Source organism: Bos indicus, chromosome 11 (genome assembly GCF_029378745.1).
Source record: "Bos indicus isolate NIAB-ARS_2022 breed Sahiwal x Tharparkar chromosome 11, NIAB-ARS_B.indTharparkar_mat_pri_1.0, whole genome shotgun sequence".
NCBI lineage: Eukaryota > Metazoa > Chordata > Mammalia > Artiodactyla > Bovidae > Bos > Bos indicus.
The window spans coordinates 82,701,513-82,726,867 of NC_091770.1; the positions used below are offsets into that span (position 1 = coordinate 82,701,513).

General features: G+C 37.4%; 1 protein-coding gene across 2 annotated transcripts in view; it reads left to right on the forward strand.

Moving 5' to 3' along the window:
• NBAS (NBAS subunit of NRZ tethering complex) overlaps window positions 1-25,355 on the forward strand; it is a 333,473-nt gene that overhangs the window by 140,854 nt on the left and 167,264 nt on the right. For both annotated transcript variants that reach the window (XM_019970679.2, XM_070799115.1), the window contains 6 exons: window positions 1,888-2,021; window positions 10,225-10,287; window positions 12,314-12,436; window positions 17,068-17,170; window positions 21,006-21,235; window positions 24,968-25,080. In XM_019970679.2, the coding sequence (XP_019826238.2) occupies window positions 1,888-2,021; window positions 10,225-10,287; window positions 12,314-12,436; window positions 17,068-17,170; window positions 21,006-21,235; window positions 24,968-25,080 (766 nt within the window). The remainder of the gene's footprint in view (window positions 1-1,887; window positions 2,022-10,224; window positions 10,288-12,313; window positions 12,437-17,067; window positions 17,171-21,005; window positions 21,236-24,967; window positions 25,081-25,355) is intronic.

Below are 25,355 nucleotides of genomic sequence, written 5' to 3' on the forward strand. Positions count from 1 at the left end.
TTGTCATATATAAAAATTTTTGCCACCACGATGGGTGAAAAATGGCATTTCAGTGTTGTTTTAATTTGTGCTTCTCTGAATATGTGTGAATTAAACATTTTTTCTTGTGCTTGACAGGCATTGTCATTTTTGTGAATTGTCCATTCCTACTTTTTTTCTGTTGCTCAGTCTTTTTTGCAATTTTCACTTGGATTTTAGTCTCTTTGTGCCTTAACTTTTAGAAATTCATGCGTATTGGTGTAATTAGTTATTTTTCTGTTGTTTCTAGTGTGAATATTTCACCTAGTTGGTAGGTTATCTTTTGACTTTGTTTATGGTATATTATGTCATGCAATTTTTTTACAGTTCCCTTTATGTAAAATAGGAATAACACCAGTATTATTTACAGGATGTTTTGAGGATTTGTGAATTAATGCACATAAGGCACTTAGAAACGTTACCTGGCACACAATAGTGCTTCCCTGGTGGTTCAGATGGTAAAGAATCTGCCCACAACGCAGGAGACCTGGGTTCAATCCCTGGGTTGGGGAGATTCCCTGGAAGAGGGCATGGCAACTCACTCCTGTATTCTGGCCTAGAGAATTCCATGGACAGAGGAGCCTGGTGGGCTACCCCCGACTGAACGACTAAGCATAGCACAGGCACACAATAAGAAAATGAGAAAAGTTAGCTACTTTGGTTAATTTTTACTGACGCTTTTATTGTGCCTGTTTCACCAGTTTGTCACTTTGCAACCTTAGGTAACTTACTCTTTGTCAAATGTTGATGTCAAATTAATGATCTATTTTGTAATACCTTGAATAAGTATATAATATAAATCCTGTAGCCCAACTACTTTAGAAAACTTTACTTCCCTGGTAACCTCATTGTTTCTTCTTTCCATCCTTTTCTTCTATTCATCTGTTGATATGATTTTTCTGCTGAGAAAATACCCTTTTTTGGCAGCTTCTCTTCATCACTTTGCTGGTTTTTTTTTTTTTTTTTTTTGTGAGTTTCTACTAAAATGTTGAAAAGCAGTAGATCTTTATTATGGAAATCATCTTAATCTTATTTTGTTGTTGTAAAGGGTGCTAAGAAAGTACTTTCAGTCTTCTGTTTTGGAGACAATAATATAAGCATTTTACTTTTATTAATTTATTTAATTCTCACACAGTGCTATTAGGAAGATGTTAATATCCCAGTTTTATAGATGAGAAGGGGCTTCCCTGGTAGCTCAGATGGTAAAGAATCTGCCTGCAATACAAAATAAGGCACAAATCTGTTAACTTCTATATCCCAGAAAATACTCTAAGAATGGCTCTTACCCTTTGTGTCTTGCAATGGAAAAGTGACCCTAAATAGCCATCTTTCTGCATCAGAAATATGGAGTATGTTTCAGGATATGAATATTACCACATTCCAATGTGACTTCTTTTGAAAAAAATGTCAGTACTGTTGAATTAAATGACTAATACTTAATGTGTACTGAAAAATAGCAGGTTTGAACATCTCTGAATATTAGTTAAGGAATTTTATATATTTTTTTTAATTGAAACATAAAATTTGGCTTTAGGGTTAGAAATGTTGTTTTTAATGAATTGCCTTTTTAATTCACTATGTTTCTTCTGTCTACTTTATCTTGAATGGGTCATAAATTGAAGAATCTGTTTTCAGCAGATGCAAGGCTTATGGGTACAAATTGTCTTTTCTCGCTGATTCTGTAATTAAAATGCAATTTCATTTAGAATTATTAAAGACCCCAAAAGTCTGTAAGCTAAAAAAAGCCAAGATTTGTTTCTGCAGCTGATTAATTGCACTATTTAATATTCTATTGACAGTGGTACTGGTATATGGCAAAACTGAATGTAAATCTATTGACATGTCACACAGCATGCTTTATTTCTCTAGTTGCAGCAAAAAATCATTCCTGATCAGGACCAACTAATGGCAGTAGCTCTAGAATGCATCTATAGCTGTGAACGAAATGACCAGCTCGCGCTTTGCTATGACATATTAGAATGTCTGCCACAAAGAGGATACGGGTAAGAATCCACAGTGTGCCATTTTTGTGGTTGTGTCTTTTTACACTAACAGTTACAGTGAAAACGTTGCTTCTCTGAATGTTCATTATAGAGAATTTGGGGAATATAAAATAAATAAAGAAGAAAATGAAATCATATGCAAACCTATTGCCTCAAGATAAACACTTTTCTAGTAGTGTTATGAGAAGTCACTATAATTTTGTCAGCCTTGATAATTATCCTTTAAAAAATAAGCAATATCACTATCACCATGACAAGAAGCCCTTTAAGTAGATAGACAATAATGTGTCTTTGTTTTAAATTGTATTTCTAATTAACCTTTTCCCATATTTTTGGGCTAGCTGTATTTCTTCTATGAATTGTTTGTTGTTGGCCCTTGCCTTGAATAAAACTTTTAAGTAATAATGTGTGGATATACATACCTCATTTTCTTTACATCTTATATCTTTATCGAGATATAATTAGCATTCAGCACCATGTAAGTTTGAGGTTTAAGCATAATGACTTACATATGTTGTGAAATGATTACCACGTTTAAAATAAAACTTTTTTCCTTATGGTGAGAACTTTTAGGATTTACTCTGTTAGCACCTTTCCCATACAACATACTTCAGTGTTAACTATAGTCATCATGTTATATGTTACATGCCCAGTGTTTATTTATCTTACAACTGAGAGTTTGTACCTTTTGACCACCTTTATTCACTTCCCCTCTTGTAACCACAAATCTGACCTCTTTTTTGGTTGTGTTTTTTTGGTATGATACCTCCTGTAAGTGGGATCATACAGTATTTGTTTTTCTCTGTCCGACATATTTCACTTTGCATAAAGCCCTCAAGGTCCTTCCATGTAGGCATAAATGGGTGACTTCCTTTTTTTTATGGCTGAATAGTATTCTATCATGTGTGTATATCACATTTTCTTTATTCTTTCCCTTTATCCTTTGATGGGTACTTAGATTGTTTCTGTATCTTGGGAATTGGAAAACATGCCGCAGTGAACATGGGGTACAACTATGTCTTAGATATAGTGATTTGGTTTTACTCAGATACATAACCAGAAGTGGAATTGCTAGATCATATGGTAGTGTTATTTTTAATTTTTTGAGGAATGAATATACATAATTTTTAACTGGGCTTATGTTTAAGTAGGAATTTACATAACATTCTTTTGGATCATTTAGGTGTATGCAAATCCGATTTGTATTTTCTCTTTGAAAGTCACACAACAATCATTCCTTTAACTAAACTTTAAAAATGTAGTATATATTATAAATTTCATATCTGGAGAAGTTAAAAAAGCACATGGAAGAGCACTGAATGAAAAATCAGTGGGCCTGTCTCTATGCCTTTGTGATGACAGCTGAGTCACTGCTGTGGTCATCAGTTTCCTCGTTTGCAGAATCAGCTAATTAGACAAGAAGTCCTCCTCATGCTCTATTTCTTTTTCTTCCTTCTATTTCTTTTTTGCTGTCTTTTCTTTCCAAGGAAATATTTGTGTGTGTGTGTGTGTGTGTGTGTGTGTGTGTGTAATGAATGATAAAAGTCACTGATTTTGCAACCCATTGTGAAATAATTGTTTCATGTAATCTTTCAGTTCAGTTCAGTCACTCAGTCGTGTCTGACTCTTTGCGACCCCATGGATTGCCACATGTCAGGCTTCCCTGTCCATCACCAACTCCTGGAGCCTTCTCAAACTCATGTCCATTGAGTCGGTGATGCCATCCAGCCATCTGATCCTCTATCGTCCCCTTCTCCTGCCCCCAATCCCGCCCAGCATCAGGGTCTTTTCCAATGAGTCGACTCTTCGCATGAGGTGGCCAAAGTATTAGAGTTTCAGCTTCGCATCAGTCCTTCCAATGAATATTCAGGACTGATCTCCTATAGGATTGACTGGTTGGATCTCCTTGCAGTCCAAGGGACTCTCAAGAGTCTTCTCCAACACCACAGTTCAAAAGCATCAATTCTTCGGTGCTCAGCTTTCTTTTTGGTCGAACTCGCACATCCATACATGACTACTGCTGGAAAAACCAGTCTTGACTAGATGGACCTTTGTTAGCAAAGTAACGTCTCTGCTTTTTAATATGCTGTCTAGGTTGATCATAGCTTTTCTTCCAAGGAGTAAGAGTCTTTTAATTTCATGGCTGCAATCACCATCTGCAGTGATTTTGGAGCCCAAAATAAGTTTCTCACTGTTTCCATTGTTTCCCCATCTATTTGCCATGAAGTGATGGGATCTGATGCCATGATCTTTGTTTTCTGAATGTTGAGTTTTAAGCCAACTTTTTCACTCTCCTCTTTCACTTTCATCAAGAGGCTCTTTAGTTCTTCTTCACTTTCTGCCATAAAGCAGAAAGTCTGGTCTCATCTTTAATAGTACTGAAATCACATGAAAAATTGATGGGGAAGGAATACTCACATGGTAACAAAGTATTACCTTTAGCAGATATTTTAAACTTTTTTTTTGTAATTTCATAAGGGAAACATACATTTATAAAGTTCAAGTCTGACTATTGTCACATTTGATCAAGTTATCAGAAATGGCATTACTTAGAGTCAGATAGCCTAGCAGTATGTGCCTCCTCGTGAGAAGCAGTATGAAGTAAAATTATTTACTCTGAATCTAATCAGTACTTTAAGCTGGACTTCTAGTTTATAGTAAATGTAGGGAATAGCAGAACAAGTTAAATAACACCTTGAAGAAAAAACCAGATAAATACAGACAGATATTCTAGAGGTCAGGTTGTCTTCAGTTTGAAAAGTCCGTGTCATGAATAAAAACAGATTGGTGGGGGTGAGGGGGAGCTATTCTGAAATTAAAGTGTCCAAGGGAACATAATCCCCTTCTAATCTTTAACCATAAAATAATGTTATGTACTAGTTAAAATGAGGGTACTGGGAGACTTGTAATAGACAAGCAAGTGTAGGCTTCTCTCCTGCCCCATCCTTGGATACCTGTCTTCATTATAGATCATGTTTTTTTCTCTTCTCAACTTTGTCTGTGTCCTTTAAAATATTATACTCATACTGTTTACTGATTTTTCCAACTTCAGATGATTATTGACTTTGTTTTATGGAAGCCTACCCTGCCCCCATACCTACTTCTCCTAACAATTTTCTCAGTGTAGTTAAAGAGATATTTTTTGTTTTGTTTTGTTTTGCTTTGTTTTTAAAGTGGTATTTTTATCATTGTGATTCTGTATATACTGTTTACACAGAGCTAGTTATGATTGTATTTCCTTTTTATGCATTTTTTTTCTTGTATTGAATAATTTCCTTGTCATTGTTTCCATTTATTTCCCTCACTCTTCTGACAGAAGTGGAAAAATCCTTTTCAAGGTCAAAAATACCTAGTAATCTTTCCTTTCTTTTTTCACACTCTCTCTTACTTCAGAGAAACGTCTTAGAATTGTCTTTTCTCTTCCTCTGATATGGATTAATTCTTTACTCTGCTGTACATTGGTCATCTCTCCTCTGTTGTTATGTTGCATTTCTGGGGTTATTATCTTCTCCTTTCTTTACTCATTCCCTCACTTTGATAGAACGCAGTCTTGAATAGCTTCTTGTCAAATATCACATAGAGGCATTCTTATTTTAAGACTGTTCCATGTCAGAAAAATATCATAGTTGTATCCTTACATTTGGAAGGCTTGTCTTGCATGGAAATCTGGGTTAATGATCCTTTTGCTTATGAGTGTTGGAGGCATCAGTGTTGGTGAGAAGTTCAAGGCCATTATACGGCTTTTTTCTCCTGTTTTTGGAATCCTTCAGTACCTACCCTTCATCGCTAATGTTCTGAAGTATAAGGATGTATTTTATTGTGAATCTAGGTTTATCATTACATAGTGTGTTCCAACCTGGAGACTGATGTCCTTCAGCCTATTCTTTCTTATATTTTCTTCCTGTTATGTTTCTTTGATTAGTTTATTTGCATGCCCTTCTATTTTTCTTTTTTGCACATTTTAAATTTACTGCCTTTTTTGTTATTTTTTCCCTACATTTTGATCTTTCATTATATGGTCTGGGAAATTTCTGCAGTTTTATCTTCTAATCCTTATTTTGAATTTTAAAATTTGTTTTGGCTTTCTTAAATTCAAAGAATTTTTCCTTATTCACTTTAAAACAAAATCGTATCCTACTCTTTTTTTCACAGATGCATAAACCCCCTTCTATACACCCTGCATTACCCTCACCCGACCATGATCTTTGATTTTTCATATTTTGTTTGTTTGCATCTCTGCTTCTACTGTGAGATCCTTTCCTCCATATCTAATGATTCTTGACCATTACTGCTACTGCTAAGTCGCTTCAGTCGTGTCCAACTCAGTGCGACCCCATAGACGGCAGCCCACCAGGCTCCCCATTCCTGGGATTCTCCAAGCAAGGACACTGGAGTGGGTTGCCATTTCCTTTTCCAATGAATGAAAGTGAAAAGTGAAAGTGAAGTTGTGTCTGATTCTTAGCGACCCCATGGATTGTAGCCCGCCAGGCTCCTCCGTCCATGGGATTTTCCAGGCCAAGAGTACTGGGGTGGGGTGCCATTACCTTCTCTTCTTGACCATTAATTTATATCTAATAAGTAATAATTGCTATTTTATTAGATAATATCTGATTGCATGCCTTGTGACAAGCTGAAGGCTTTTCATTATAGGGATCCTTAGAAAATTGCCTTATTTATGAGCAGCTAGATTGTCAGTCTTGTTTTAGTTTTGTTTTCTGGAGGGTAGGGTAATCTTGCATTCTGTCTATTGTGTAACAGAAATGTTGGGTGGTTTGTAGATCCTGATTGTTGATCTCTTTTCATTAAAAGTTGAAGTGCTGACCCCAAGAAGGAATCAAGGCAAATAGCCTTGTTCCTGGTAAAGCTAAATGGTACTAGTGGTTAATACTTCCCTTCCTCAGTCCAGGTTTAGAGAATCTTCATATGGAAAGAATTGGAGAAGAAAATGGCAACCCACTCCAGTGTTCTTGCCTGGAGAATCCCAGGGACGGGGGAGCCTGGTGGGCTGCCGTCTGTGGGGTTGCACAGAGTCAGACACGACTGAAGCGACTTAGCAGCAGCAGCAGCATGTAGAAAGAAAAGGTGTAATTACAGGGGGGACTCAGAATCTGTTTATTACTGAAAACTGTACCGATGGGACCACAGGCTCCTTTACATCTTTGGTGAAGAGAAGCAGGTCTACCTCTGGGAACCAAGGGGGTTCAGTAGGCAGCACAGGGCTGGTAACGTGAATTGTTTTAACAGTTTTTTTAGCAAAATATCATTACCCATCGTTTAAAAACCTCATCCCAGTGGATGTCAGAGTGTCTCAAGTCAAAGTGCTCTTCTCAAAGGGTGTCGAACCCTTTCCTTAACAAGCACCCGGTAGGGCAGAAGTGTTGGGGAGGTTCTTTTTACATGATCTTCAGGAATGACATGATGGTCCCTCCGCCTGCTTGATGCCCCCTTGGTTGTCCTTGAATCATCTAGGTAAAATCATTGACTTCCAACTGACATGTGCAATTTTTAAAAGTAAACATATTAGACTTTGTTCTTCAGTAAGGTCAAAAAGGCATTATCAATTAGAGCTTATCTATCAACTTATAACCAGTAATTTGCCTATTCTGAGGATCGGATTTAGTCATGATATCAATTGAATGATGATATTCAGAGAACATGTTTTTTTTAATGTAGACATTATAATGAGGGGGCTTCCCCTGTGGCTCAGCTAGCTGGAACATGGAAGCAACCTAGATGCCCACTGACACATGAATGGATAAAGAAGTTTTGGTACATATACATAATGGAATATTACTCAGACATAAAAGGGAACACACTTGAGTCAGTTCTGATGAGGTGGATGAACCTAAAACCTGTTATACAGAGTGGAGTGAGTCAAAAAGAGAAAGATAAATGTCGTATTCTATCTAACATATTCGGAATCTAGAAAAATGGTTCTGAAGAATTTATTTACAGGGCAGCAGTGGAGAAACACAGAGAATAGACTTATGGACATGGGGAGAGGGGAGGGGAGGGTGAGATGTATGGAAAGAGTAACATGGAAACTTACATTACTGTATGTAAAATAGATAGCCAACGGGAATTTGCTGTATGGCTCAGGAAACTCAAACAGGGGCTCTGTATCATCCTAGAAGGGTGGGATGGGGACGGAGATGGGAGGGAGGTTCCAAAGGGAGGAGATACATGTATACCTGTGGCTGATTCATGTTGAGGTTTGACAGAAAACAACAAAATTCTATAAAGCAATTATCTTTCAATTAAAAAAAAAAGAATCCACCCACAATGTGCGAGATCTGGGTTTGATCCCTGGGTTGGGAAGATCCCCTGGAGAAGGGAAAGGCTACCCACTCCAGTATTCTGGCCTGGAAAATTCCAGGGACTGTGTGATCCATGGGGTCACAAAGAGTTGAATGCGACTGAGCAACTTTCAGTTTCACTATAATGAGGGGATGAGTATATTTGTTTTCAGAGAGTGTGTAGGCTAAGAAATGCCTTTTGTGTGTGTGTGTGTGTGGCCAAAAGCTTTTTTCCAGCTTCAGATTAATGGTTTCTGATCTAACAGACTTTTAAAATTTTTTTTTGGTAAACAGAAAAAGCACGATACTCTTCTGTTGTTCCATTAATTTCTTAATGATTGTATTTCATTATTATAATTTTCTAAATCATTTCAATTATAAATTAGTCTAGTATTAAAGTATAGGCCTTCAGAATATTTACTCTGGTTCTTTTTGCTCCTCGTGCCAAGTTTGTCAGTTTACATTCTCTTAGTGATTAGTTGTTTATTTTCAGTGATTAAATGGTTTTACATACCAAATGGTTAACCATATATTTATTCACTATTTAGGATATTAGATTCTTGTGTGTCTTACCTAGACTGCACATTCTACCTGGCTGAAAAAATTCTTTAGTCATTATGTTCATGAATGTCATTCACAAAGGAAGAACATTGTATTCTGAAAATCAATGACAAACGTTTATTGTAGAGCTACAAAATGATAATTTAAGAATATTGTTTCCGAATGAGTGTGGTAATTGAAGACAAGTGATCTTTTGTTTTTGGAGGGCTTTAAGTGGAATATACCCTAATTTATCACTCCAGTCCAAGGCTGAAAACTTGGTTTAAAAAGATAGTATAATCTTTGTAAATTGCATGAAGTAATTGCCACATAGATTTATACCAGGAAAAATTGATAGTTTTAAAAATAGTGAGGCTTTGGTGTTCAAGGTAGGTCACTTTTAATTTTCCAAGGCCAGATGAGATTTTTATTTGGTTTTCTTATCAGATCATAAGATCTTGCTGGAATTCAGCCAGATCATTGGTTGGAAGGCATCAGAGTGTGTCGGGTACAGTTGTTCTCAGTTGAGAGCTGTCCCTCCGAGGTTGGGACACAGAGCTGCAGAGGGTGGCTGGTGGCTTTACAGCAGTTGCTTAACTTTTCTGTCGTATTCCTTTCACTTGCACGTGTGTTGTTCTGTACTGAGTCTATCCTACCAGCCATGTTCTTATTAGTTTATGATCTTTTTCATGGTACTGTTTCTCCTAGTCTCCCCTAATTTTTTCCTGAGAGAGAGTTTGCTTGTTATCTCAACTCCCTGGTAGGAATTATCTATATGATGACTATGTACTTCTCCTTCACTTTAAAATACTACAGTGGAGTCAGTGTGAATGATGAGATGTAAAAGACCCTTGAGGATATAGAATCCTAATGGACAAGCCCTACGAGTCACAGGTGGTGTAGACAGACCAGGACAAAGCCACTGTGCAGGGCCTTGGCTCCTAATCTATTTTATTGTTAAAAAAAAAAAAAAAAAAACAGAAATAAATGAGGGCTTTATTCTTTATCACTTCTTTAAAGAAAGACTACAGTTGATTTATAATTTTTTTTGCTTTTCATCAGAACTGAACTAAAAGTCTTTAGGAAAATAGTTGCCCATGTCTCACTAATCTTTAATAAAAAATATCGTTCTGTTCTAGTATTTTTTATCTTAATCTCTTTTGAGTTATGAAAGATGCTGAATGAGTGTAGGAGATGAGACTGACATTTTACTTGGACGGTATGATACCACTTTTATGTATTAATGTCCAAGGGAAACATCAGTTTTTTTTGTTTTGTTTTGTTTTGTTTTTAAACTTGAGTTTGGTATTTTAGTTAAAAAGCTACTACTAAAACCTAATTTTAATTCTTTTTTCTTTATCCTTCAGTCAGAAAACAGAGGTCACCACAGCGCTTCATGACATGGTAGACCAACTGGAGCACATTCTCAGGTGAGAAAACGGAGTCTGGTTCTGTGCTGATTAAAGACATCTTTCCAAGAAATGTTACATTAAATATGCCCAGTGGTCATTTCTACTTTGATCTCATATTTGTTTGATTCTCTTAGGAGTGAATGAATCTAATACTAGCTTATCTCAGCAGAATGCTACAGTAGTGGAAACATGAACTTTGAAGACTGGTAGAAGTGTGTTCAAATCTAGGTGTCGTCACTTACTAGCTGTGTGATCTTTGAGCCTATGGTTTTCTTAGCTGTAATACCTATTATATCTAACTCATAAGATGTGATTTTAATATTATATTAAAGGCTTCCCTTGTGGCTAGGGTGGTAAAGAATCCGCCTGCAATGCGGGAGACCTGGGTCCAATCCCTGGGTTGGGAAGATCTCCTGGAGAAGGGAAAGGCTACCCACTCCAGTATTCTGGCCTGGAGAGTTCCAGTCCATGGGGTTGAAGAGAGTCGGACACAACTCAGTGACTTTCACTTTCACTTTAAGCTTTTAAAGTACCTCACACTTAGTAGGTAAATAAGAAATATTAGTTCCTTCAGTAATTGCTACTTCTACCAGCAAACAGTGTTTATTTTGCCCCTTAGTTTCCTTTTTTTTGGGTATACTACATTTGATTGAATATTTGGATTATAGTTGTAACTAGCAATATTCTTTACTGTGAAAATGAAATATTAAGCTCTTTTGGAGACTGAAAATTTCCAAGTTGCTATTCAGAAAGTGTAATATTGTTTACTAGTGTTCATTTTTATGTTTATATATAATGTGCTTATATGTAAATTTAAAATATTTACATTAAAATTAAACTTTAGGAATAATAAACTTTGCTCTTCCAATATACAATTGTAGAAATTATAAATAATAACATCACTTGATAATGTTAGTATGTAAAGTATAAGTATTTGGAATCTACTAATTTGATGTCTCTCTCCTCCCCACAGCCTCTCTAAAAAATTGAGCATAGTTTGAACAAGACTTAATTTGTTAATATAGATTCATTCCTTACAAATCTACATGGTTTCCTTTATTTCCCTAATGAAGTGGGAAGGAGCTTTCCCAAAGAGATACAGTATAATAAACACAATGTATTTCATAAAAAGTTATTACTGCATGATAAACATTATTTATTTCACCACATGTTCCTGGATGTAACCATGAATTGTGTTCATAGTCAAATTATGCTCTCAGTATCTCAGGCAAACAGTAGGACCCTGTAGGTTTCTGGATGATTCACAAGTCTTTCACTGTTCACCTTAATTTACTAACCTTTTAAAAGGAAAGCTTTTCATTCCTGTTCCTGGTTTACCTCACAGCCATTAATGGTTGATAAATGTTTAGTGTATATAATGTCAGGCAACATGACCCATTAAACTTACCTTTATGCAGAATTACTGAATTTTATCTGACCTTTAATTCATAAATGTGAGATTTGGTGAGAACAACAAGGTGTGTATACAGTGCTGATAATTATGGAATAAGATATCCTAGGAAGATCCATATAAGAACAGGAATCTTATTTGTTTGTTTATAGAATGGATTCCTGAGGAAGATTGAGCCTTATGGTATTTCTGTGGTTTTCCAACTCTAAAATCCTTTGCTTATTGCTTTTCTAGCAGCCTTGCCTATAACAAAATACTCACTAGGGTTGTTAAGAGTTAAAGCTGGGTATTGCAGTGATAGATTTGGCTTATTTTGCTGACTTGATGCTTTTAGAGTACAGCAAAATTGTGAAAAAGATTTTGAGATAAGGATATGCCAGGGTTTTAAAAAAATGTTAACTTATCCCAAGAATATTGTAATAAAAGTCAGTAGGGGAAATAAAATTTGGTATATAGTTATTAGCTTTTCTTTGGCTAAGAATTAATGTAATGTGTAAAATTGGGTCATTCCCTGTGCTACTTTTTTATTTTTGTTTTAAGTACTTAAACCTAAGTGCTACTTGTATGTTTAACGTTCTTAGAGCTGTGTTGTTTGGTATCAAAGCATATTTAAAAGTTCTTTTTTACTTACAGTGTGTCAGAGATTTTGGAGAAACACGGACTTGAGAAACCAATTTCCTATGTTAAAAATACTCAGTCTAGCTCAGAAGAGGCACGCAAGCTGATGGTTAGATTGACTAGGCACACCGGTCGAAAGTGAGTAATAAACACAATTAATTGATAATTGTGCATGATTAGAAACAAGTACTGCGTTTTGTTTTTTTATTCTTTTTCTGAGTTCATTGGGTTATAATTGACCAATAATAAATTGCACATATAAAGTATAGAAACTGATACTTTTGATCCACGTGTGAAGAAAGCTGAGCGCCGAAGAATTGATGCTTTTGAACTGTGGTGTTGGAGAAGACTCTTGCGAGTCCCTTGGACTGCAAGGAGATCCAACCAGTCAATCCTATAGGAGATCAGTCCTGAATATTCATTGGAAGGACTGATGCTGAAGCTGAAACTCTAATACTTTGGCCACCTCATGCGAAGAGTCGACTCATTGGAAAAGACCCTGGTGCTGGGAGGGATTGGGGGCAGGAGGAGAAGGGGACGACAGAGGATCAGATGGCTGGATGGCATCACCGACTCGATGCACATGAGTTTGGGTGAACTCTGGGAGTTGGTGATGGATAGAGAGGCCTGGTGTCCTGCGATTGATGGGGTCGCAAAGAGTCAGACATGATGGAGTGACTGAACTGAAATGAGCTGATGTACCCGTTGAAACCTTCACCTCATCAAAATAACGTACCTAACCATCACCCCTGAAGGCTTTCTTTTGCTCATTTATAATCCCATTCCTCCTCCTGCTTCTCCCCATCATACCCCCATCCCTGGCCCAGGCTATCACTGATATATTTTCTGTCTCTGTATCTTATTTTGCATTTCCTAGAATTTGATGTAAATGGAGTCATAGCAGTATGCTTTTTGTCTGGCTTCTTTCAGTCAGCATAATTATTTTGTGATTCATCCATGTTGTATCATGGATCCATAGTTTATTCCATTTTATTGGCTGACTACTATTCCATTGATGGATTACCTGCACTTTGTGGATCTTTTCTACTTGTTGATGGATATTTGATTTATTTTGAGTTTTAGCTTGTACAAATATAGCTGCTGTGAATACTCATGCACAAGTCTCTGTATGCACATGTGCTTTCATTTCCTTTGGATAAATCCATGAGAGTTGAATGGCAGGATCATATCAGTAGATGGATGATTAACTTTTGGAAAAACTGTCTTCCGAAGTATTTGTAATGTTTTTTTCATTTTGTTATTTAAATCAGTCTTTTAGGTGAAGTCCATCCTTGTCAGTACTTGGTTTGGTCAGTCTTTTTAAGTTTATTTTAATAGGTATTAATATGTTATGGTATCTAATTTTTACTTTAATTGCTTTCTCCAAAGAGTAATAACATTGAGCATCTATTTATGTGATTATTTGCCATCAGTGTATCTTCTTAGATCATTTTAAAACTGAGCTTTTGTTTCTTTACTGATTTTGAGTTTTATTATATACTAGGGATATGAGTTCTTTTTTAGATATATGCTTTTGCAGAGATTTTCTCCTATCTGTCTTATCTTTTCATTCTCATACCTGTATTTTGAAGTGCATATTGTATACATTTTGATAAGTTCCAGTTTATCAGCTTGTTCTTTGTTGATTGTGTTTTTGATGTCATATTATGGAACTTTTGCCACAAAGATTTCCTCCTGCCATTTGTAGTAAAATTTTTAGTTTTTCCTTTTGCAGTCAGATTCATGGCCCATTTGAGAGTTCATTATTGTTTATCATTCACGATTTTTTTTTAATACCTAAATATTCCAGCATCATGTGTTGAAAAGACTATCTATACTGAATTGCTTTTGCATCTTTGTTGACTATCAGTCATCCATGTAATGGGGGCCTATTTTGGAATTCTTTATTTTGATCCATTGATCTATTTGTCTGTCTTCTAATAACCATACTATGTTAATTGTTATAGATCTGTAGTAAGTCTGAAAATTATTGTAAATTTATAGGAAGTCTTAAAACTTTTTCCTCATCTCTTTTTGGACAGTTTATTATAGTTACTGATTTATGTGCCTTATATTTCCCTTGAAATCATCAGCCTATCCAGGGGAAGTGTTATAGTTACCGTACATGTAATTTGGAATCTTACGTATCATTGGCCATCTCTCAGTTTTTAAATGAGTAATTTAGAAGATTCCGATAATTTAAGTCTTAAGATTTCTTTACAGCTGTAAACAGTTGGTCAGTATTTCCCACCATGTTGGCTCTACTCTAGAATCCACTCTTCAATAAGAAAGCGTTGGTGCTGCTGCTAGATTACCTGCTGTCTTTCCATTGAATCTCTCAAATGCTTTTGAAGTCTTTGAAGTTAATTTCTACTTATGGCATTCTACTTACTGAGAATGTGAAAGAGAGCATGGCCTCTTTCTTCAAGGTAGTCAACTTGAAATGAATCTTAATTATTTCACATATGCTACCACAGCTTGACCTTCAGCAACTATAGAATTTTCTTATGCATATTCTGAATGGTGGCAGGTTTCACTGACTGTGTCACCAATGAGGTTTTACCATCTTGAATGCTGTACTGTTTTCTCTCTGGAAAATAACACATGCCATCATTCCAAAGTGGTAACTAATACGTTGTGTTTGTATTCAGGTATCTCTGTCAGTTTTCAAATCTCTTGTTATGGTGCCCCCAAGTTCTACTCTTGGTTCTTATTTACTGCATGTATTCTGAAAAGACCATTGGAAATAATGTCTTATAATTTGTTTTAATTAAAACCTGTACTTACAGCTAGCCATGTGTGAGCAAGCATTAATACCATCTGTCCCGTGTTGCTGGTTTCCAGAAGAACAGCTGGGCATGAGAACTTGAATTCAACTAGACAGTGCCCAGGTCTGGTTTTATGAAGCTTGTGCAAGAGAGACACTTAATTTTTCAAACATTTTGCTACTTTTTTGCCTGTAAGCCAAATTTGAAAGAGCCCTTTAATTTTTTGAAGTCCACCCAAAGAGTTCACATACCAACGTCTAACTAAGGGAAGCACTTCAGGGATTATCCTTAAAGACTTGCAAATATGTCAGCTTGTTTTATGTGTTTGTATGCTGGAAAAGAATGTGTTCTCTTAAGCTTTATTGCATATTGGATAGAAATAATTGTTCATTTTGTGTAACAAATATAAAATGCTGGAAGCAAATTTTGTTTTTAATGCATAAGAAAGAAAACAATGCATGGAAAAGAAACATCCAGTTGGTATTTGACAAACACAAAACAAAACCTGCCCTTTTCAAGCAATGAGATTCATGATTATATAGAACTTCAACACTAGAAAATAAACATAAATGGTGATTACAAACTCATAGATATTCAACAAAGATGAACTTTGAAGAGAGGTGGAGAGAATTATATAGCACATTCGCCCTCCTACCAGGCAATATTCGTGATGGTGTATGTGACGACAGAAAAACAATGTATTTGTAACTTTCACATTCATTCATTCATTCACATCTGTTGAATGCTCTGTTGTGCCAGAAAAATGTGAGGCGTGTCTTTTCATACATTCTACTTTAAAATATTCCTCATAATATTCAAAAAAGGGAACTGAAGTTCAAAGAAATTAGTAAGTTTATTCAGTTCTATACAGGCAGTTGAGCCTGTTTTTACACTTAGGAAAAACCTTGCTTCAATTGTCTGTTTTATCCACATTAATCTCTTCCATTCCTTATCATTGTCTGAGATGGACTTTAAGTTAGAAAACTGAAATTTAGGAGTATTAAATACTCTCAGTCACAGAGCTAGTATGTGAGTCCCTGGGGCATTGTTAACAAAACCTTTTCTGTTGCTGCAGAAGAATCTGAGCCATCAGATATCTAACTCTGTGACTCTGGAAGCTGACATGACACGGTATTTGAACAGCTAGATTGTGTAGGCCTCACTGCTCGAGCCCTGATTGGTAAATTGCTTCTGAGCAGAGAAAACTGTCGATACACTGGGGAACCTGCTAGGGACTTGCTATTTTGAACTTTCCCATGTTTGGTCACTGGCTTATATTTGAGGGGACCCTGAACACTGTGGTTATGGAATTGTTGAAATAGATACCAACTTGTGTGGGGAATGAAGCGTCTTCATAAGCCAGATAGGAACTGCAGCTGCCTTACAGGGCTCTGTCTTGTCCTACGTGGGCTGGCACCTGGGTGGAAGGAAGCCCTGCAACACTGTCCCAGACTCCCTGGACTCTGCCGAGACTCCCACTGAGAGGAAACCCTGAGGCTGCCCTGCTGACCAGCTGCGCTTCCCACCTCAAGGCTCCAGCCGTGTGTGGCCTCTGTGGCCTTCTCCGTCTGCACGTGTGGTTGAAGTTAAGGACGTCCCCTGCTGGCAATTGCAAAGTGATGAAGATGGAATTTTGAAATGCATTCTCCTGTCTCCAAGTGCTTTTTCTGCTGTATTGCAGCTGCATTATCTTAGGCCATGTGTTTTATTTCACCGTAGAAACTCACAGCTTGTATACCTTTGCCGTAGTCAGAGAATGCTATTCCAGTTTTGTGTCTAGGCTACCTGTGGCTGAGATCGCTCTGCCAGCGTCTCTGATGTTGTGTCACTGCCCACCTTTTCCCTCTGTCTTTAATCCAAGCTTTTTTCCCTGGAAATTCAAATGAAATATACTTCTGTTGCTCATCCAGGAGCTGTGTGGCATATAGAATGGTGGTACCGATTTTTTTACTTTCGGTCAATTGACAGCAGCAATTTTCTTTTTTCTTTTTCTCCTCCCAGGCAGCCTCCTGTCAGTGAGTCTCACTGGAGAGTGTTGCTGCAGGACATGTTAACTATGCAGCAGAATGTTTACACGTGTCTAGATTCTGACGCTTGCTATGAGGTAATTTGACAGATTTTAGTGTTTCCTTTTAATTTTTAAATTTTGGTTGTTAGATTTTGTTCATTGAACACAAAGATGATGACCAGAAGCTTCACCGTAAGTAATAGGACTGAATTATTGACAAATAGCTGGTAATTGAGTTTGAGCACTTTCATATCTACGTTTCTGAACTTTCATATCTACGTTTCATTGCCACACATTTATTTAGTGGGTTAATTCTCATCTGGAAAACTCGGAATTGTACATCAAGTACAAGCCTCTCTTCCATAGTTTCGGTGGTCACCAAAAATGACTTCATCATAGTCGGACTTCCCTTTTAGCTCAGATGGTAAAGAATCTGCCTGTAGTGCAGGAGACCCAGGTTCGATCCCTGGGTCGGGAAGATCCCTTGGAGAAGGAAATGGCAACCCACTCCAGTATCCCTGTCTGGAAAAACCCATGGACAGAGGAGCCTGGTGGGCTGCAGTCCATGGGGTCACAAAGAGTTGGGCATGACTGGAGATCAGTCCTGGGTGTTCATTGGAAGGACTCATGCTGAAGCTGAAACTCCAATATTTTGGCCACCTCATGTGAAGGGCTGACTCATTGGAAAAGACCCTGATGCTGGGAGAGATTGGGGGCAGGGGGAGAAGGGGATGACAGAGGATGAGATAGCTGGATGGCATCACCGACTCGATGCACATGAGTTTGGGTAAACTCCGGGAGTTGGTGATGGCCTGGCGTGCTGCGATTCATGGGGTCGCAAAGAGTTGGACACGACTGAGCGACTGAACTGAACTGAACTGAGCGACTAACACAGGTGACTTGTGAAAAATGACTTCATGTACCTGAGAAAAGTCTGTCAAATCTGTCTGTTTTCATCTCTGCTAAGTTGCAATAATCCTGCAAACTTGTTCCACTCCTTCCATGTCTCCTTCTAACTTAACACGGATTGAGAATATTCTTCTAGAACAGACCTTTTCATTACACTCTTTTTCTTAAAATGAGCTGCTTGTTCCCTATCTACAGTCAGAAAGTACCCATATTTCTTACCCTGTCATAGAAAGCCACTGGGGATTCCAGCCACCCTGTGCATTTCTCGCCTCTGACACACTCCACTGTGTCCTCTGGGCTCCAGTGGTGTCTGATCTGTCCTGAGTCCCTCCGCTCACCATGCTGTTCCCTGCTTCTGTGACTCTGCACGTTATTCCTTTTGCCTACCTGGAATATGTTCCTCTTTTTTAAATTTGAAAATTGATGATAACTTGTAGGATTCAGTTCACTAATCATGTCCTCTAGGATGCCTTCCTTTGTCCTTTGATATAGCTCATCTCTTTTGTAGCCTTTCTTTCAAATGTAGTGACTTGCGTGTTTCTATAAGTTTCTTCCTCTTGGTCATTAGCCTATAGGCAGGCATTATTAGATCATGTTCATCTTCAGATCCCCTAGTGCATATTCTAGTATTTGGCGTACAAAGGGTACTTAAAGATGGCTAGTTGTCTCAGATTGTAACCCGGGAGGATTTAATCCTTATTTTGGAAGGTATGTGAATTACCACCAAATTCCTCAGGCTTTGCATGGAAAAATGATCCAGCTAACCCATTTTTAATGAGATACAGTTCAAAAGAGTGTTCCCATTTGAACTTTCCTATCAAATAAGCCAGATCCAAATTGTGTAGGATATTTCTCGTGTTGCTGTGCTCTGACAATCGTGAAGCATAACCTGTTGATAAAATGAGAGTTATAAAATAGGTCTGTGTTTTATGAAATTGGCTGTATTTTAATTCAAGGTGGTTTTAACAAAAGAGCACTGTTGAGAAATGAACATAGGCTGTTGAAAAAGGAATAGTTTTTTGTATTTGAACTTCAGATTTTTATGTGCTTGATGGGTGTAAAGTTTATATTGATGATTACAGTCTCCGACCATGCACAACTGCCAGTAACTTCCCCCTTGTATCTAAAGCAAAACTGGAAATTCAGTTTCAGGAGAAAATAATCTATATGCATATGGGTCCCCAAATCTTAACTGTCCTTAGTATGCTTAAAGTAGTTTTTAAGTGTATGTAGCATTATTTCCTGGTATTTTCTGATTTTGACTGAAAAATTGGTGTTAAATATATTACACTTGAACTCACTTTTGTGTAATCTATCATAACAGCTTGACATATTAAATCGTTTTTGTTATATTTTAACACATTTGTATTAGGCTTTGATATTTTAACAACTTTGTGCTGTTAGTCTTTCTTCTTTGAGAAAACATTTTAAAGCATATTATAACTGTCTTAAACTGATTCTAGAGGATAACCCAGATTTGGCATTTTAAAATATTTTAGTGCTGTTTAAATTATGCTATATTGTCTTACTGACTTGTGGCCATTGTATTCAGTTTACCTGTTCTTGGAAATTAATTTGAAATGTCATTGGCTCAATTTTGATAAAGTGCAAGATTTCTATATAGCCTGTAGAGCAGAAATATGTACTGTTATTTCAGCAAAACCTTTAAAATAATAGGAGTGAATTGTTATTTTCAGTATTGGGCATTGACTCTCTATGGCTTACCTGAATAAATCAAAGGAAAAGAGAAATTGTTACACCTAAGTCCTTTTGGTCACCTGGAGAGAGCCATTTTCACCTGTTGTATAAGTGCTTAGGGTTACTGCCTGATAATTTGCTTTCTGCCACAATATGTATTTTATAGCAGATCCCTTTTTGGAGATTAGTAATTTTATCCTTGCCAGTCATTTTGGTAAAAGCCTGAATAAAACTACCTTTTCCGGAAGCTTAGAATGATTGAGAGTAAGGAGATCCTATCAAAATTGGGTAGCCTTCCTTTTTATAAGGAAACTCTTGCCTGTCCATTAAATCTTCTTTTCAGTTCTTGCTTCTATTTCTGTCCTCTGGCGTGATAGGAAAGAGCAGTCCCTGGGACCTTCTTCCGGGGACGTTCTCCCAGGGAAGTTCTTGTGCTGATTATATATTGATATGATTAGTGTGGACTTAAATGTATCTCTTTAATGAGACTCTTTTGGAATAAGTAAATAACCTCAATTATAGAATAAATTTTATGTTAATTGGTGCTATTAGTTGCCATGTAAAATGCTGTGGTATTTGCACAACTACCTTCCATCAAGTAGCTTCTGTTGTATTTAAATAGTTTTTAATTTGCAGATTGGCAAAAAAAAGGTCACGTGGTGTATTGTCATTCTAGTGGTGAAATGTAAGGAGAACATTTGTAGCTTAGGTATTTAGTGAGACTGAAGGTCCCCTGGAGAAGGAAATGGCAACCCACTCCAGTATTCTTGCCTGGGAAATCCCATGGACAGAGGAGCCTGATGGGCTACAGTCCTTGGGGCTGCAAAGAGTCAGACGTGACTGATAGACTGAGCATTCACGTACACTTCTGAGACTGACTTTATGTGCTTTAAGCAGTCATTAATTATGTGTACCATATTCAAAGATTTTCTTTTAAAAAATGAAAATGTTATAGTTCAACCAGAGTGTGGGACAGTATGTCTAATGGACCTGATTTTAGTGAGTATGAACTTTAGGTATTTTACTTAAGTGTTCATTGTAACACATGAAAGTATGCTTACCATTAGTTTGTTCAGTTAAATTATTTCTTATTGCTAAAAGAGGGAGTTTTTTTTTAATTGAGGTGAAATTCACATAACATAAAATTAAGCATTTTAAAGTATGCTTCATTGTCATTGAGGTACATTCATGGTATTGTGCAACCTCTACTTGTAGAATGGATGTATTTTTAAAATTTATTATACTTGGATATCAGAGCTTCCATTGTGTTGAGAATTGAGCCCTCCCTTTCTAAGCACTAATTCTAGTTTATTCTTTTCCCCAGATATTTACAGAAAGTCTTCTGTGTTCCAGTCGCCTTGAGAACATCCACCTGGCTGGGCAGATGATGCACTGCAGTGCTTGCTCAATAAATCCACCAACTAGTATAGCCCATAAAGGAAAAACCCAATTCAGGGTCAGTTACGAAAAAAGTATTGACTTGGTTCTGGCAGCCAGCAGAGAGTACTTCAATTCTTCTACCAACCTCACTGACACCTGCATGGATCTGGCCAGGTAGAGGAACTCTGTGTTCTCCATAAGAGAGAGTGGGGTCAGAATACACACACTGCATTGTTGGTGTTATTCTCTGACTTACAAAATACGTTATCACAAGTGCAGAGTACTCTTCCATTTGGGGTACAGTTGCTTAGTGCTTGAATATAGAAAGAAAACTTAATTATATCATGAGTGTTCATTAGTTTATGAGCCTTTTTCTCTAGCACACTTTCCCACAGTCATTCTAGCTGATTTTCTGTAAGGTTATACTTTTCTTCTATTGGAAGAAATTCATGTGGTAGCCTGAAAATCCAGGTTCTGGAAAATTTTAGCACATTAGGTCATGTCTGTATCCTTTACATGGCTTCCAGTCTGCTTAGGGACAGGAGACCTGATTAGATAATAAAACCCAAAAGTCCCTTCCAAGTGGAAATTTATGGACTAGGGATTCTATTCTTCTCTTGGCCTGTTGTATAGGAAAGTTAGCATTCCTTTTTCTTGGTATTGATTCTTCAGATCAGATCAGATCAGTCGCCCAGTTGTGTCCGACTCTTTGCGACCCCATGAATCGCAGCACGCCAGGCCTCCTGTCCATCACCAACTCCCGGAGTTCACCCAGACTCACGTCCATCGAGTCAGTGATGCCATCCAGACATCTCATCCTCTGTCGTCCCCTTCTCCTCCTGCCCCCAATCCCTCCCAGCATCAGAGTCTTTTCCAATGAGTCAACTCTTCACATGAGGTGGCCAAAGTACTGGAGTTTCAGCTTTAGCATCATTCCTTCCAAAGAAATCCCAGGGCTGATCTCCTTCACAATGGACTGGTTGGATCTCTTTGCAGTCCAAGGGACTCTCAAGAGTCTTCTCCAACACCACACTTCAAAAGCATCAATTCTTCGGCGCTCAGCCTTCTTCACAGTCCAACTCTCACATCCATACATGACCACAGGAAAAACCATAGCCTTGATTAGATGGACCTTTGTTGGCAAAGTAATGTCTCTGCTTTTGAATATGCTATCTAGGTTGGTCATAACTTTCCTTCCAAGGAGTAAGCATCTTTTAATTTTATGGCTGCAGTCACCATCTGCAGTGATTTTGGAGCCCAGAAAAATAAAGTCTGACACTGTTTCCACTGTTTCCCCATCTATTTCCCATGAAGTGGTGGGACCGGATGCCATCATCTTCGTTCTTAAGAGCTTTTTTTTTTTTTTTTTTGCATGTAGAACTTTAGGCCTTTGCCTCTCTTAATGGCTTAACTATGTTGCCAGCTTTTTATTGTATATAATTTATCTTTCAAATGGCTATTTAGAATTTCTAAAAATTGTAATTGTTATTCTTTTCTCTTACATAAGGTTTCTGTCTTTTGTCTCAGACTTTGAAAGACCTTTAATTCCAAAGATCATTAAAGTCATTTTTCGTATTGTTTTCTTACTACTTCAGTTGTTTTATTTTTGCATTGAAATTTTAGGCTTATTAGGATTATTTTGGTGTAAAGATTGTGGTAGTTATTAAGTTACTTTTCCCCTCAAATGACTAGTAGTTGCTTCAACTCTAGCAAGACTTTTAAAGGTAACTTCCCTGCCCCACCCTCTGCCCTCCCTCCCCACCTCCGCCAGTGAAATCTTATCCAGAGTCATGTTTTCTCAAGGCATGTTATTAAACTTGACAAAGTTGTTTAAAATAGTTAGTAAATTTTTTCTCCTTTCCCAAGGGAAAGTATTTCTATTTCAGATGATGAAAATATCAAATAGAACAGGCTTTGAAACTGGGAGTTGTGTTTGACCTAAATCTTCTTGACAGATGCTCCTGGAGATCATTTTAAAACTATACTTGCAGTATTTTCCTTTCATCCATCTCCTCTCTCCTATGAAAGTGAAGTGAAAGTGTTAGTTGCTCAGCCATGTCCAACTCTTTGCAACCCCTTGGACCATAGCCCGCCAGGCTCTGTTGTCCATGGAATTTCTCCTATAAGGACACACTTTAATTTTAAAAATGTCGTATGTGTATAACGTTGCACCAACTGATTGTGACTTGTGAGCTCAGATATATTTAATTGTTCACAGTTTTATTGAAATAGAAAAAAGCCATCCATTTTTATTGATTAAATTATTATTTATTTACTAATTTTTTTAATTGAAGAAGCAATGCAGCCACGAGATAAAATATTCAAAAATACAGAAAGATAGCTATGGACAATGTCTGTCTCCTCATTATAGTTCCCCTATCTGTAATGCCCTCTATATTTTTAATTTATTTCCTGTGTATCCTTCTGGAATATCTTATTGAATATTACATTCTTCTTTCTTAGGTCACAGGTGCTTACTACTTGTACATACCTTTCTCTGTTTTGTTTTATTCACTCGGTATCTATATATAGGGTTTTTCTGTGTAAGTGCGTATTGGTTTGTTGCATTCTTTTTTGGTGGTTGTAGAATATTCCATTGTTTGACGTTTATATAGTTTATTTAATTAGTTCCTGATTTAGTGTCTTTTATTTCAAAAAAAGCCTATCTGTAGTATAAATTCCTAGAACTGGAATTCCTGTGTTCAAAGGTAAATTCAGTTGGAATTTTGGTAGATACCATAAATAGGTTATATACTGTTTACCCTTGAACCAGTAGTATGTGTTAGTGCTTATCTGATTTAAATGCCTTAATTTTTTCAAGAAGATAGGCCCATATCTGTCAGTTGGTCATGTAGGTAGACACTGGCCTAGACATCTTCCTGTGATGGTCCAGGATCTTAGAATCATTAACTCTCATGGCCTGATCTCTGCCTGTCCTTTCTAGTCTCATGCCCCACTGTTCCTCTGCTGCTGCTGCTGCTAAGTCACTTGAGTCATGTCCAACTCTGTGCGACCCACAGACGGCCTCCCACCAGGCTCTGTCGTCCCTGGGATTCTCCAGGCAAGAACACTGGAGTGGGTTGCCATTTCCTTCTCCAATGCATGAAAGGGAAAAGTGAAAGTGAAGTCGCTTAGTCGTGTCCGACTCTTAGCGACCCCATGGACTGCAGCCTACCAGGCTCCTCCATCCATGGGAGTTTCCAGGCAAGAGTACTAGAGTGGGGTGCCATTGCCTTCTCCGCACTGTTCCTCTATGTGCATCTTTCAGAAAATAGGTTTGTTGTTAACTAAAATTTATCAAGTATGCTTTCTCTGAGTTTGACAAAATTTGCTTAAAATCCTCCATAGGTATCACAAATTCTTAGATTATCAAATCACTGTCACTTACATTTATCTCAGTACTGCGTCAACAACTGATTGTTTCTGATCAGCAAAATGTCTCTTGTGCACTTTGTTAGGTTATTCTTTTTTCCTTTGAGAGACAAAGTTGTGACCGAAATCAAGACATTTCTGCTTTCCTTAGAAGAATAACTGGAAATTATACAAATTCCTTCTTTTTGCTTAATCCTTTTTATATCATCATTATCTCTGGAGTCAACAGTAAACAGAGCACTAAGCCCGGAGCTAACGTACCTTGCTTTATCCTCTGATACCTTACGTGCTGTAACCGGCACAAATCACTCCTCTGAGCTTCAGTTTTGGCTTCCTTGCAAAGCAGGTGGTGATATTTCTCTGTCTCGCAGCCTTGCTGTGAGGATTAAGAAAGAGATCAGAAAGCCTCTAGCAGAATACCTGGAAGGGAGTTGGTGTCTGATAAATGTGTTGGATCTCTGTGTTGTCGATCATAGAAGGGCAGCTTAGCTGAACGTATGCTGCTTTTCCACTTTAAAAATGGTTTTGTCCTAGGTGCTGTTTACAGCTGATAACAGATCGACCTGCCGCCATTCAAGAGGAGCTCGATCTTATCCAGGCCCTGGGGTACCTTGAAGAATTTGGGGTGAAGATCTTGCCTTTGCAAGGTGAGTTTTCTACTTAAGTGTTGCACTTTTATGAACTTATTTTGCATAAATTCACTAGTATTCCTGTTTAGGTGTCTAAATAAAGAGTACTTTTGGTCATTTAATCTGTTAGCAATAGGTTCTGCCCTCTGTCCCATTTTTCAGTGCCGTTATTACAGCAGTGAGGCTGTTGGATAAAAACAAAAAGAGAAATTGGGGATTACAGGTGAGAGTTTCACGTTTACATCAGTTTTCGACTGAAATTTATTCATTTCAGTTGCATAATTTAGAAGTAG